This window comes from Cupressus sempervirens, chromosome 10 (assembly GCF_028749045.1).
Source record: "Cupressus sempervirens isolate cs-2001-9-10 chromosome 10, ASM2874904v1, whole genome shotgun sequence".
Taxonomy (NCBI): Eukaryota; Viridiplantae; Streptophyta; class Pinopsida; order Cupressales; family Cupressaceae; genus Cupressus; species Cupressus sempervirens.
In genome coordinates, this window is record NC_143127.1 from 537,806,560 (window position 1) to 537,823,106 (window position 16,547).

General features: G+C 34.7%; 1 protein-coding gene across 2 annotated transcripts in view; it reads left to right on the forward strand.

Moving 5' to 3' along the window:
• The window catches only part of LOC149535019 (uncharacterized), a 131,117-nt gene that overhangs the window by 62,954 nt on the left and 51,616 nt on the right, over positions 1–16,547 (forward strand). For both annotated transcript variants that reach the window (XM_089807151.1, XM_089807150.1), the window contains exon 11: positions 19–160. In XM_089807151.1, coding sequence (XP_089663277.1) covers positions 19–160 — 142 coding nt within the window. The remainder of the gene's footprint in view (positions 1–18; positions 161–16,547) is intronic.

Here is a 16,547-nt window from a genome sequence, read left to right on the forward strand (position 1 = left end):
TGAAATATTGTATTTCAGGGTTATCAGTTCTGGACGAAGACAGATCAAAATGGATATTTTCAAATTGATAATATCAATTCTGCCGAGTATAATATATATGGATGGGTACCAAATGTTGTTGGTGATTACAAGAATGAGATTGTCCTTCAACTGTCCCCAGGTTCTCATTTAATTTATCACATTCAATTTCTTCTATAACTAAAACTGATTTCATGCACTACCCGTACAAATCAAGCTATGGTCTTTATTGTTGCTATGGTATTTGTTTTTCTCTATTATTCTTAACAGTTATGTTTCATAATTAACAAAAAAATTGATTTCATTGTGTGAAGACAAAAAAAAACACTTCTTCAGATATGTAGGCTAAAAATGATTAAAGAGTCTAATTAAGAAATGATTAAGAATATATGAGCTTAGGAACTGAAACAAATTCAAATGATTTAAGTGGAAGCATATTTTGATATCAGAGAAAGGAAGATTAATTTGAGCAAGACAGATCATTTCTTGAGATTTGAGACTAGATTTGGATGGAGAGGCTGTCATGACTATATTTTGTGAAATCTGGAATTGTATGTGAACTTGGATCAAACCCACACCGATGGCCTTGACCAGTTTATGAGGTCATAACTCTAATAGATTAGGGATTTTGTTTCTAAAAAAAGTTTTAATCTATATCCCTGCTTGCATTTGGAAAACCTAGTGGTGGAACTTGTGAGGTTAGGGATGGGAATTGACCAACTTCTGTTCATTCACCTGAGTTAAGGCCATTTGTTGATTCAAAAGAGCTTTTGTAAAAAATGAATGACACATGAAGAAATTTATTCTATGGATGCTTAGGTGGATGATAATGATATGATAGAATGATGCTAAGTGTTTAGCGTATTGACACAATGAAGTACAATAGATGCTATCGCGACTTTATGACAGAACTAGGATTATTTTTATTTGTTGATGCAAGGGCTAATGGAATTGAGACAAGTGATGAAAAGATTGAGTGCCATCAAAGGTGTGGATGTGGATTAAACCTATTGATAGATAGATATGTGCAGGGGTTGCTCTAAATATGGTTGATTTGGATAATGCAACTGGATTGGCTGTGATGTAATTTTAGATCCAAAATTGGAACTCTTTTTTGCACAAAAACTAAAATAACTACTAGGCAGGATTCAGTCAGCTTAGGGCTATAATAAAACTTGAAATTGCAAATTAAGGTCAAAATTGCATGCATAAATGTGGATGATGCAAATGGCTTAGCTGTGATATCATTTATACACATTAGATGCACAATTGGAACTCTTTTCTGCACAAAGCTAGTTTAAAAATAGATCATAATTAAACTTAATATGCAAATTATGGTCATGATCACATGTGCAGCCTGAGCTATGAAGGCCACATATGTGCCCTTGAATGAGATAGAGGATATAGTTATTTAAGAACTAGGAATGTTCTAAGCAAAGAGGTACAGTAATGTTTTTTGAGTGTAAGATTGACTTTGTGGTCAATGATAATCCCGAACTAGGGAAAATCATCTGCTAGGAAGTTATGAAACCAATTTAGAGTGCTGTAAAATAAGAGGAAAGAGTGCATCTGGTGCACTTTGCACACTTTCATACTTGATGAACACAATATTTTAGAAAAATAAATTACTTGTGGCATTGACCTAGTTGTTTTCCTGCTCTTCTATTTCTTTCTATTTAATTTTTTATTAGAAATGGTGTTAAAAATATTTTATTTATAGCTTTTAAAGTGTTCTAGAAAGTAAAAATTGCAATTACTTTGGATGCACATTTTTAGGTATGGAGGAAACAGGCTAAAAATATTGGGTATTGCTTAGCAACAATTTCACTAGATTATTGAACCCTTTGCTTTCCCCCTTATAAACTCAATATTTGAAAGCCCAAACTTTTTCTCTACAATGATCTTTGTGGGGGCCCCAACTATGGTGATTACATTGTTCAAAAAAGAATTCTATTATTATTTTGTGATTCACTCATTGTAAGGATAACTTCTACCCATCTGGTGAAGTAATTTGTATCAATTAAAATTCACTTGAAACCACTGCTTGAGTTTACTAGTATCTAATTGTATGCAAAATTAGTGGCAAGCAGAATAGAGTATTATACAATTAAATCTAATCTAATTTAAAAGACCCAATGAAGAATTGCAAATAAATAAACCAAAAATGAGACTTTTAGCTCAACTTCCAAATGCAATGTGCTTCCATTGTCCTTCTAGCTCTGAGTTCTTAAATTTGTGATCTCTCAGATTTGAACCAGCTCCCTTCTTCAAGATGCTTCAAGCTTTCGGAGAATCATTAATTCCAATGCAATTCTATGGAGTTGAACGTACAAATGCTTCAAAAACTATATGAAATGATGGATGAACTAAGAACCTAATGAAGCCATGATAACGATGCTATGAAAATTATATGCTAAAGGATGCTCTAGTTTGCTCAAGATTGCTAGAATGTTTATTGCTCAATATTTGCTAATTAACTTGTGAGTAGACATGAGGGTTCCTTTTATAGAGTTTAGGGAGGCCCTAGCCTAGGTAGTGATGGAGCCCAAATTTTAACAAATTAAGGTTTCCATTCGAGCTTTATCTATCGTTATTTTTCTAAAAAATTGCCTAGTCTATGCAAGGTGGTGATACACTTACTCAACTATATCACAACTTTCATACTGAATTTCAAACAAAGATATTGATCCTATAGTTTATGCAAGAAAACATTGGACCTCCATTTGAGCATCTTCTTGTACCTGCAGATCAAGATGAATCTTCTAGTGAAACAAGGAACAACTCCTAAAGGAAAATGTTCAAGTGGTTACACTTGCCTCAACCTGAAACAAATTTAGTCAACATACATTTCCACGTCATTCAAAGATAGTTGAGCACTTGAATGAAATGATTACATGAGCAACTACTATAAACATAAATATTATATAGGCAACACCTGGTGGCAAAGCAATCATTTAATCGCTTGTCTCATGATGAATCCCAATCACTTTCTTCACAATAGGGTCTACTATTGTCAGAATCACTTGGAGATGATGAATCATCTAGCAGAAGCAAAATAACCTTAAGGAAAAGTATGATGCTTAGAGATTCTATGAAGCAGGTCAGAGTACACAACACTACAAGTGTTGTGAGTGTTTCTAAACTTTTGTCCCCTGGGCGTGGAGCCAATTGATGGGAATATGCTTCAGGAAAAAAGTCGGTTCTTTACCCAACTTATCATGTCCAATCATTGACCTTTAGAAGCTATCTATGTTCCACCATTGACAATGATTTGTTTTTTTGTGGTGAATGCGAAAGAAGCATCTTTCACAGTTTTAGACATGGAAGATGGTAAATCACAACATATGTTTAAGGTGAAGGTCTACCCGCCTGGGTGTAGCGGAGCCTAAAGTGCAGGGGAATCAATGTGATTCTCGTTCGTTGGCTAGAATTGATTGTGGAATCCTATTGGAGAAGTGGCAGGCTATTGGATTTCCAATATGTGGTTTTGGGAACCAACAGATTGGCGACTTTGTTGGGGAGAGTTGTTCGCAATAAGTATTGTGTAGTTACCTAGAATTTCAAATTTTGTAGACCAAAATCAGAAAGCAATTCTATCAATTTGTTTGGAAGTGTACTTTGCTGGAAGTAGGAACTCGTAAGATCAACGAAATCAAAAAGGAAATGATTTGATTACCTAACATGGAGAATATGTACTATGATCAAGAAGCGGATTTATGTTACACTGTGGAGGAAGCGCACACACACCCTTTGGATGCATTTTTCAATTTGGAAAGATATGAAGGTGAATTTGCTGCATATTTGTTCATAAGGATGGTGATTATTTTTCGGGAAGTACCTTCAGACATTATGCCTCTGTGCAAGGAATTGATAAGAAAATTTCGTGAGTTGGGAATCTCACCAAATGATCCTGATTTAGAGCTTCTCTTTCAAATATTAGCAAAAGATGATGAAAGTCCAAGTTATATATCTCCTCTGGAAGCATTTTCCTAGAAAAGAAAGAAGATGAATCTACAATACAATTCTGTATGAGCATGTTTAATGCCTATCAAGAAATACCTTCAGAATACAGACCTCCATCCTCTAATCTTCTCAACAAAATGTGAGAACTAGGTCTCTTATATGATCATCAGTTCTTTATCTTTCTCAAACTTATGGATAATGAATTGGTTGCAAAGGAGAATGATAGGACTGAAGTAGCATATGAGTCAAATAAAGTTTTAGACTTGAATGAAGAAGAAATTTGTGGATAGTCTAAGTAGGATTGCAATTATGATGATATTTGTATGACAATAGATGCCAGCAAATGTAGAAATGAAGAGGATGATTCTCTTAGTGTGGAAGAAATTTTAGCCTTGTTAGATCTGGAATATCATAAACATGTTGAGTGAAATGGTCCAATTATTTTTCGCAATTCATCATGGTGAGGAAGTTGATGGATCAGTGCATTCTCAAGGAATATTGGACGAAGGAGATAGTAATTCACAGGAATCATATAGTGAAGATGAAATAAAATTGCATATGGCGTGTTGATTTCTAATGTGTTGATTTCCAAAACCGCAGATTGGAAATCCAAGAGCCTGCCACTTCTCTAATAGGATTCCGCAATTAGTTCTAGCCAACAAACGAGAATCACCTTGATTCCTTTGCACTTCAAGCTTCGATACACCTAGGCGGGTAGACCACCTCCTCGAACTGGATCACTTGGTTCAAAGCTTTTCTAAAGAAATTTAAGCTTTGGAGTTCTTCGGCTGGCAATGTCCTTGAACTCAATTGATATGAAACTGAATGTTGAATGTTTGAATTGTATGAACTGTATAATATTTTTAAATAATGGATTTGATGCTTGTAGGAAGTTCTAGATTTTCTGATTTCAATAATAAAAAGACCAGTGCCTCTGCTCCTCCGGAAATTTTCCCGTACAACTTTATAAATTTCTTATGCACTTGAATTGTCAACAATTTAATAATCAAGATGCGACAGACCAAATATTATGCAATCTTAAATTAGTCTAGTATGATTTTTAACTCTTCTAGTAAGGAGACAAAATGGATATAGATCCAGAAACCATTATATATTTCACTATATCTATGATGTCAAAATTAAAATGCTAAATGACCATGTCCACTTATCTGACATTAAAATTGTTTTCAAAATTTTTAAACATAATTATAAAGGACGAATCCATTGCAGGTTAAATCTCCATCCATTTAGAAATAAACAAAAGATATTTTATTTTATTATTAAAATAAAATAAATGAATTTATAGTATAAATAAATAAATGCCTTTTTTCAGAATTTGAATGTTCGAATATGTTTCTTTTTTCAAATAAGAATATATCTTATTTATATCTCAATAACAAGCTTTAAGAGTGTGGCTTTTCAAATGGATGTGACTTCTCTTTAAATATTTTATAATACAACCTTTTATTAAACATAACCTTTCATTTTATTAGTTTATTCATTAATATCAAACCTTATGAGATTTTCGGCGATGACATTCTAACATTCCTGCATCCATAGGGGCATTTGTTTTCATACTATTGCAAATTCACTGTTATATCACATAAGCATATGGTCTTATGCTTTCATCGTTGTCGTCACTGGTCAATGAATCATTGTGCATCAAATCTTTGCATCAATAGTTTGGTCTAATGTAGAGTCCTTTATTAGCGTTCAGGGATTAACTATCATCAAGCCCATCATTAAAGTTGACACCGGTTCTTCTATTGTTTGAACAATATTGTTTCATGAATGACACATATTTCTTTAATCCCACTAGCCTGGAGTTGTCATTTTCCTCCAAATGTGGAACTATGCCTCAACACGAGATGACATCCTTGTATTTTTATTTTCTTTCCTCTTTACACGTTGATTATTGTTTCAGTTCAAAACTTCAATTTTGTCGAGCACCTTACCATTCGTTGCCATCACTTGTTATTGCTCTTTGTCAACGATAGGGCCTTCTAGTTGTAGCTTTGCTAGTGGGAGTCCTCATTGGATACTTCATAGCTTTTGATATCGGCTACTTATATTCCTTTGATGCGTTTATACTATTTGTACCTTAGCGTTTGATTTCAGAGTCTCCTTTAATCTTTGACGCATGAAAATATATGTTTTTCATAAAACGATTATATTCATTTCAACGAGCCAACACAATGAATAATTGGTCAACCTTTCATGTGTTAAACTTCTCTTGAATCTAGTTATTTACTGATGAAATGGGAATCAATTTGTTGCTTCTGAATGATCATTACTGTGTGTGGGCATTCTGGAGTCACATATATATTCTATTCGTACATTGCAACCATTGCATTTCGTAGGTGATAATATCTATAAGGCATTTGGTTATACAAGCATGTTTGTTCATCTGATAATTGTACTCCATCTCTAGACTTGGTAGTCATAGATTTTCTCTACAAGATCACTTCAAATTTTACACTTGCAAGTAGCCTAGGCCAATCTTGTATAATTTGAGAATTATCAACTGAATGATTGCAGTTGGGACAAGTAATGCTGGCATCACTCCTCCAATTCTATCCTTCCGTATATTGCACGAGATTGATTAAATTCATATCATATACCATCTTGAGGTGAAGATTATATAACTCATAGAAGGTAACATAAATGGAAAAAAAGGACAAACAAGGTTAGAAAGAGTGTTCAAAATGGAGGTCTTTATATGTAAAAATTAGAGCTCCATCACGGTGTATGAATAAGAGGAAGTTTCAGATGAAAGTTCCATTGTTTGAAGAGGAAACAAAAGGAGATATGCTAGAGTTCTCTATGTTCTTGAATCCATTATTTGAAGAAGATTTTCAATGCAATCAAGTTCGTTAGTATTATGATGAAGATATCAGTCCTAATTTTGAAGTCTATGAAATTCATGATATGCATTTAGAAGGTGAGACATCTTTCAGTTCATCCTATGAATAGGAGTTGTGTAATGAGATGGAACCAGCCAGGCATGATAGGGAAGATACATTGAATGATAGTTCTGATGATTGCTCATCTGATCATACCCTTGATATATGTGAAGTGACATCTTCTAAATGTGGATCATCTTCAAAGTCTTATTGTGGAAAGGCTATGCATTTTAAGTATCAAGATGGGAAGAATTGTACACAAGAGAGTAATCAAGCAATGAAGATTGATCTAGATGTTGATATGATTTATCAAATGCATAGCAATCCTCTATTCAACAAAGACCACAATGAACCTGAAGATTTCTTGAAGGCCAAACAAAAGTTGGATGCCAAAGATGACATTGATGAAGCAAAAACAAAAAGGTATACCATGACCAAAAGGAAGAAAGTGTTACATGATCAAAACTATGTGTTTGATAGAGGAAAGAATCAATATTCATTTTTGGGGGGCCTGGGGCCTCCCAATTTCACCATGCATCATATTTAGCATGGATGCCTAGTTTGCTTCTTTAGAGATAGTTGGAATTTCATTATGCCAACAAGGGGCATATGTCCCCAATAAGAGCCATTGATAGAGCCCAAATTTTAACAAATTAAGGTTTCCATTCGAGCTTCATCCACCATTATTTTTCTAAAAAGTTGCCTAGTCTATGCAAGGTGGGAATTCACTTATTGAGCTATATCACAACTTTAGTACCAAATTTGAAACAAAGATATTGATCCTATAGTTTATGCAAGAAAACATTGCCTCTCCATTTGAGCGTTTTCCTATATCTGTAGATCAAGATGAATCTTCTAGTGAAACAAGGAACAACTCCTAAAGGAAAATGTTGAAGTGGTTACACTTGCCTCAACTTGAAACAAATTCAATCAACATACATTTCCACGTCATTCAGAGATAGTTGAGCACTTGAATGAAATGGTTATGTGAGCAACTACTATGAACACAAATAATATATAGGCAACACTTGGTGGGAAAGCAATCATTCAATCGCTTGTCACATGATGAATCTCAGTCACTTTCTTCACAATACGACCTACTATTGACAGAATCACTTGGAGATGATGAATCATTTGGCAAGAGCAAAATAACCTGAAGACAAAGTATGATGCTTAGAGATTCTATGAAGTGGGTCAGAGAATGCAACATTGCTAGTGTTGTGAGTGTTTCTAAACTTTTGCCACTCGGGTGTGGAGCCAATTGATGGGAAAAATGCTTTAGGAAAGAAGTCGGTTCTTTACACCCGAGTGTGGAGCCAATTGATGGGAAAAATGCTTTAGGAAAGAAAGTCGGTTCTTTATATGAACTTATCATGTCCAATCATTGACCTTTAAAAGCAATCTATGTTCCACCATTCACAATGGTGTGTTTTTTGCCGTGAAAGCGAAAGAAGCATCTTTCATAGTTTCAAACATTGTAATAACCCCCAACCGGTTATAACTTCGACAAACACCAAATTCTTTAATAATTCAGTTGTTTGACATTTCGTTAATAATTCAGTTGTTTGACATTTCGTCAAACACTTCGCAATCAAGCTTTGATACTACTGTAATAACCTAACTGGCTCGCACAACTATAATGTTTGATAAGATTGTTTTTGTTTTGAAATGTCTTGCAATCTTGTGCTTTTTTAGAATATATGAGTGTTTTGGTGTATATCAAATATTGGAATATGCAAGTAAATAACTCAAAACTAATAATGCCAAATATCAAATTCTAAACAATCTTGCAATTAATGACTTGCAAGTTTATTGCTTCACAAATTGAAAATAAGAATTGAATATAAGGGGAACCTGAAATGTTTGATATAATTCCAATTTGCAGCAGACTGAACACATTCCACCTTGAGCTTTAAATGACACCAATCACAACCTATATAAGAAAGACCCACATCCTTCAGTAGTCAACAACAATGCCAACAATGGCTCCAATACTACAGCCCTTTAAATGCCCAAATAATAACATTAAAACCAGACTTCCAATCAGTTTCTAGATGCCCATAATTGTGATTGTAGCAGCTTGGGAAAGCGCCAATAATGACATCTAAAAGCTTGAATTTCCTTCACAAATTCAGCCAGCTAAACCCTCTCCTTAGAAATAGTAGCAACAATCAGGAGGAATGACAAACTGTATACCTCAGCACAATTTGCCAACCAATCTCGGAATAATTCTCAGAATTGAATCTACAGTACTTCAGTTGTACATCTCAAACCCTTATACTTCAAAAAGGGCACAAAAATTAGAACTTCAAAAATGTCACAAAGACAACAAAGAAAGATGAGATAATTAAATAATTGGATGCTTTACTCATCAAATAGGCTCATATTTATAATCTCCAAATGACCCAAAGTTTCCCAAATGCAACTTCTCTTAAGAACCTTCCTCAACACAATATTAAAATATAACAAAATGCCATATGATATAATTATTAATTACTTTTAGCTCCCAAAAATGACCTTTTCCACCATTACTTAATATTTTGACACTCAAGGCCATTGTTTCTTGTGCTCATGATTTAAAACTTTTCATCCTGGTTCCAACGAGCCATGATACTGAGGTGACCAACATTAAACATCAACAAAAACAACAACCTCAACGTATCTAGATGAATAATAATAATTCACCCGTCTTGCGAAAACAACTAAAGAAGCATTAAAATCGAAATTTGACAACACCAAAGTGATCTTGATGATGGAAGATGATAAAATGAACTTGACGGGTTGACTTACTATAAATAGATGCTACCCACAAGACTCTTGAAGCCCAAATTGGAAACCCAAAATAAAAACTAAGAGCATCACCCAACTCCTCTAACTCAACTGAGCTCATCGGAATCAACAGTGAAATAGAGCAAAAACACACTATAGGCTGTTGAAAAGCTTATAACCCCACAACTAAGACCCTCAAATCCCACTGTCAGCTCACGAGGGTCGCGATGGTGAACTGATCAAGCCAACTGCAGGAACCTAGTAAAAATGGGGACATTATAGACATGGAAGATGATAAATCACAATATATGTTTAGATAGACACGATAATAGTAAATATTTATCATCCTTTACAAAGCTCCGATGGGAGGGCACATGCTAACGATGTCCATGCAAGAGAAGTGCTCTACAGAAAATAAATCTTTGATGATTACGACTATTATCATTTTGATGTTGTGATGAAAATTTTGACTTAGCAATGCCTCAAAAGATGTGAAGTGTATTCCAAGCATGCCACAGTTGTGTTTGGTTGTTCGAAATCAAATGCACATATGGATTATCTCCTAATCTTCGTAGAAGATAAAAAACACATCAAAATAAATTCCCAGGCTACCTATTAAATGATTGATCAACTTTAAGGTCTTTCACTGTTTGATTTAAATATAATAAATAATGTGATATGGTAATTATTTAGCAATTCGCAGATTGAGTTGATATATGTTTTCTATGCATACCAAACAATTTGTTGTTTGTTAGTAAGAAGTACATCAATTGGTGGTTTCTATGCACCTTCTCATGCACTTATAAATAAGGGATGTAAAACATAACCAACAAGACATTCGATATAACATTTATATAGGTATTTGTTTGGAGGAAGGGCTAAAATATGACTTTGTAATATGGATTCAAATATTTTATTTTAATTAAAATGTCTTGTTTTGTTTATTTTTATTGGAGGCATGGAGATTTAAACTCTAGTTGATTCGTCCTTTATAATCATTTTAAAAAAATCTCTAAACAATTTATGTTAGATAAGTGGACAAGGTCATCTATGGCATTTTAAACTTGATCATCACAGAGATTATGAAATATTTCATTTTTTTTCAAATCTGTGTCTAGTCTGTCTCTTCGACCTTAGGAGTTAAATCACAATGTGGACTAGTTTAGAATTGTGTATATATATTTGATTTGTCGCATCTTGATTATTAATTTGTTTGTAGTTTAAGTGCATAGAACATTATAAAGTTGTACGTTATAATTTTCGTTGTAGTTGACTCTGTTGCTCGAATAAGCTAAAGAACAGGTCTTTTTATCATCGAAGTATTGGATTTATATTTGAAGTCAAAAAATTTGTAACATCCTTCTTACAAACCTCAAATCCAACCTCAAAACCTTATACAAAACATTCATTTCATACTATCACATAACTCCATATTAATTGATTTCAAAGACCTTGGTAGCTGAAGAACTCCAAAGCATAAATTCGTTATAGAAAAGCCTTGAACCAAGCCATCAGCGTTTCAGGTGAAGGTCTACCTGCCTAGGTGTAGCGGAGCCTAAAGTGTAGGGGAATCAACGTGATTCTCGTTCGTTGGCTAGAATTGATTGTAGAACCCTACTGGAGAAGTGGCAGGCTCTTGGATTTCCAATCTGCGGTTTTTGGAACACAAGTAGCACCATTGAATGGTGAAGAGTGAAAGATGGACAAGTGTAGGGTTAGGATTGAATTGGTTGAAAGGATTGAGAAAAAGGGGTAATTGGATGGAATGTGAGAGGAAGAATAAGAGACATGTTCCTCTCATCTTGACACAAAGGTGTTTCATAGGAAGAGGGAAGACACATGTCACTCGTCTCACAAAGACCATTGAGAGAAGGGTGTTGAGACCCTACTCTCCATGAGGACTCTTCTAACAAGTGACCTATGAGTCACTTTTGACCTATTAAAGTGGCTTAACCAACCACTAGAATGTAGGGGATGGGGCAAGGACTTTGTTACAAAAAGGCAAGTGTCCCTAGGACCAAGTCATGTGAGGGCAAGTGTCCCTATGACTCATTCTTTAGAGGACACATAGCCCTCTTTGACCCCTTAGGAATAGGACACATGGATGATGACAAATCAAGTTAAATAATAACTAATTATTTGCAAAAATGTGAGGTGTCATGTGACATGGCATAGAGTATGGACTAGGAGACTTAGTTGCCTAAACAAGTGTGTAATTATGTAATTTAATAAATCAGTTGATAGGACTAATTAGTGGACTTAGGATAATGAAGATAACTTGGGTGAATTAACTTAATAAATTAAATAATAAGCTAATAGAAGAATAATATTAAAGCATTTAATTATATGATTTGACTATTTTTAAGTGTATAACTAACAAATAAAATCCATGCCCCGATATTAAAATAGGAGTCAATCTAATAAGCCTACGAGGGAGAGTTCTAGAAGGACCAAAGATCCTCACCTCATTGGTCATATCACCAAAAAAGAGGCTGTAATATCCTACTCTAATGTCTTTTGAGTAGTAATTTTATTAGTTAAGTGTCTTTTGAATCTATACATAGAATTTATGGTACTCACAAATAATCCCTTTTTTGTTCTCTTTATTTACACATTTCATTAGAGTCCATTGAGGATATTTCCATTCAAAGCCATCTATTGGTAGGATATACATTACTGTAGGCAATTGAGGTTCTTCTTTGTGACTTATACATCGCTTTAGGGCATGAAAGTTTCTTTAAGTAATAAATGATGTCCTTATAGTGTGGACAATATTCCAATCCATATAAATCTAATTTTTGTTTGTTCCTTTGTTTAATTGATGTCCAAAAACTCCTAAGGGATTCATCATTGTTTTTCTACCCTTGACTTCTCATTGGATTCATTTTTTTGGATGTCCATGTCAAATTCCAATTTTTTTAACTATTTGCCTGCACCTTGTCCTCGATGTTTCATGTTGGGTGTATGTTCCTATAATAACACAGTTTTTGGAACATATAAAGCAAGTTTAATACTTATCATGTATTATAGTGTCCCCATTTTTTCGGTCCAAGCATTCAGAGAGGACATAATTAAATTAAGTTGTCCAAATTAATGTTTTGGGGCAACTTTTATTTAATAATTATATTTATAGGGTTGGGGGCCTAACTCAATTGGTGAGAGCTTCTTGTGGTAAAGAGCTAGTTCGTGAGGTTTGGTCTCCCTCCAACTCATGTGCTATTGAAAAATGTGTTGCACTAGCATCATTGGTCATGTTAACAAGTTTACTAGGCACACTGCAGTTTATATGGGGTGTCCAGTCCAAAAAATAATACTTATATTGTAAGGTGAATATTTTATTTTACTAAAGTAATTTAGAGGAGCAAAAATAGAAAATGAAATAATATAATGTCATTTTTGAGAGGAGAAGAAAATAATAATTTAACAGTGATTTTATAAATAATTTTTCGAAAGATGCCAAGAGTGATTTTAATAAAAGGATTGTTCAAATTCATTTCATACTTTGAATAGTTTAGTTTGAAGAAACCCTTTGTGGGAGTTTGACTGTTGGTTCAACTATTCAACCTAGAATAAAACCCTATGGCAGATATTGGTTTTGTGGATGAAATCCATTTAATCAGCTTTTGCCAAATTTTATACGAGGTGGTTCGCAAGTGTCTATATTGATTTAGGTTTTCATAGTGTACACTGTAGAGTGTATCGACTTATCTTTTAGATTCGCTAGAAAACCAGAACTTTTCATGAGGTTGTGCAATGGGAACAAAACTTATGAATAGTGTTGTGTGTGTGTGTGTGAAAAAGTATTTTAAATGAATATATTAATATCAATCGATGCTTACACTGATTGTACCGCATGAAGAACCAGAAGTGAGTCATACACCTCATTTGTACCATTAAACGGAGGAAGCAATACATTAAGGAATATATTATTCTTATCACTTACCAACCCAACCTACATGAGGTCCAGAGCAGCATATGTAGTGGTCAGCAAGGTCATGGTGAAGCAAGCAAATTATTGCATATTTCAAGTTTTCCTACAACCAACTTGGTGTCTTGCTTTCACATATGAGTTGTACTATTTTTTGGGAAATAATATCCCTAGTTGGATATTATCTCAAAACCCTTAATGGAATTTCAGAAATTTTTAAACAAATACATATTACAATGTATTTCAGATTTCACTAACAAAACCCCAATAAACAACCAGATAAAAGAAGCCCCATAAAATTATTACATTATATCTCCAACAAAAATACATTTTTAGACTACTGATAAAAAAATGCATCTTTAGAATTAATATTTCATTGAAGTTCTTTAGTAAAATAAGCTAGAAATCCAATTGTAGATACAAAAACTACAAGAAGATTGGATAATAGAAGAGATGAACCTAGAATGCAATGTGAAACACCTGCACAATGTCTCCAATCGACAATGGGTTTCCACCCATTGTCCAAGCCTTAGGCTTTCCATCCTCTCATCGCTAACAACTTAAGATTTCAAAAAAAATTCTCCAAGAGAGAAAATGAAAATCCGAATCACAAAACCAAGTATGCTAGAAATGAGCTCCCTCTTCCCTTTTAAGAGAAAACAAGTGACTTTGCATTCCCCTTTCTGTTTCTTTGTTACCTTTTTAAAATAATAACTTTTTGCTTACTTAAGAAAATAAAGTGCCCATAGATAACAAAGTGATATTAATAATATGAGCTTAAGTTATAATGTCGCTTTATAATAAATCATTTAAATCTTCAGGCATTAAATTCTCTAATTAAATGGACTCAAATATGTGTGTGATAGCTTGCGGAAAGGTCTTGACAAGATGCTCCTAGTCTAACCCTGAAATGTCAAGAATATCGAGCCTGCTAACTAAAATAACAAGTATTTAGAAACTCAACTGAAACAGCTATGATTGGTTTGCAACTAAAATCATCTAGGCCAAAAATTGCTTTGATCGTGTACTAAACCTGGTTCTCCCATGGAACCAAGGCAAAACGGGCTAATGGTGCAACAAAACTCACTTGCTAGAAGGGGCCATGACAGTCCTCCCTTCCCAAAGATTGCTTTCCCCCGAGCGATTTGCATCTATAAGCTAAAACCAAATGCTTGGATCCCAGATTTGTCTCAAAGTTGATACTGTGTCCAACCATTGTACAACTCTAGTGCAAACATCTCTAACCCTAGAGTCATAGAACAACTCAACATGAACCTGAACACCACTGAACTCGATCTCCAACATCCAAAACATCTCATGTGTTTACTCAATCGAAACAACCTAACATGCACTGCTATAAAATGAAATGCTCGTTACCCAATTGAGTACCTTACCCCAACTACATTTACAGAAACCTCTGATATCATGAAGTGGTGGAAGCTCAACAATTTACCAATCATCATCAAGAATGGAGTGCAACAAATCACTCCTCCCAACTCCTTGATCCATAACCACCCATGTGCACGTTCCACTAGGATCCTAAGTGCAGTACCATGTGATCTCCCTGATATTAAAATCTAGCTCCTGTAATACATGTGCTAATAAGGACAATAGTTCCTTCCCAACTGACACAATCACCAAGCCACCATGCTGGAAATGGTGGGGCAATCTAACAATAAATGACAAAAGAGTGAACATCTTATTAGAGAGCACCTCAGAAGGCCAACCTGTCATACTTCCCTCAAAAGAGCAGGTATATATGCCATACCCACTATCTAAATCTCGCACACATGATGGATCCATATAAATCAAAATAGGCCCAAGGTCATCATTGGACTCTTGTTGCTCAAATCTGACCTCTTTGCTATGCTAGGAGTGGTGAAAGCCATTAGCGGAACCCATCCATGCTATATTGCTAACTCTACCAATACTTGAGTCTCAAAACAAATTGCTACCACATCGGCCATAAGGAGATAGAAACCATTAAATGAACCCGCAACCTCGCAACTACATCCAATCTTTGCAAGACCCGTAGAGATGTGATGACTTTGCAAGTTACCTAGCTGGTCACAATTGACTCCATAATCACCTTGTAAACTTGTACCCGCATGAGACTTCTATGACATAGAAGTAACCAACCCTTTTGGATATACATCACTATAGTAGAAAATTGTCTAGTGCTCCTATAAATGATCTCTCTTCATCACTTGATTTAGATACTTGCAACCTCTAATCCCATCTTGTGGAGTAGGTAGACCTCCATCCCACAATGAATGATACCAACTCTAAGCCAATCCACATCTGTGTCTCATCAAATCCTCCACATGTGGATCAAATGAAAAATGGTGGACACTCCTTATTGTATAGTTAGAATGCATTACCTCAAACTTAGCCAATGACTCATCATAGGGTACTGCGTTCCCCCTGAATGTGGATGAAACATGTCCATGTTGATCAACCCTCTCGCTGTCATCATTGTCAACCTTGTCAATTCCTACTCCTAAATGTTGAGCCAAGGTAGAGCATGCAAAATTTAATTCCTGATTAAGCTCAACAATCTGATTTCTGTCTCATGAAATACTGCTAAGGAATCCTTTGAGATATTCTTCGCATTCGTGCGCTCACAAGAAAGGATGTTCACTTCTTCCTTCTTCCTTAATGCCTTAGAATAGATCTTTGTAAAGTTGAGAATATGGTCACGATCTGAAAGAAGATGTAGATATTCTGATTTCATTGTTTTCATCCCTTCCTTTATCACATGCAAATATGAGAACTCTTCAAGTCCCTTTTGTCTTCTCTCTAATTGATCCTTCCAAAAATACTTTTCAACCATCTCATATATGTTATCAACTTGTGATAGAGTTGCAACAATTTTATTTTTAGTCACTTTCATTTGACTCTCCAAATAAGGTGAACTAGTAGGTGTATGAGATAAGTCAAGTGTTCATAAGGTGGGGAAGGTGTTT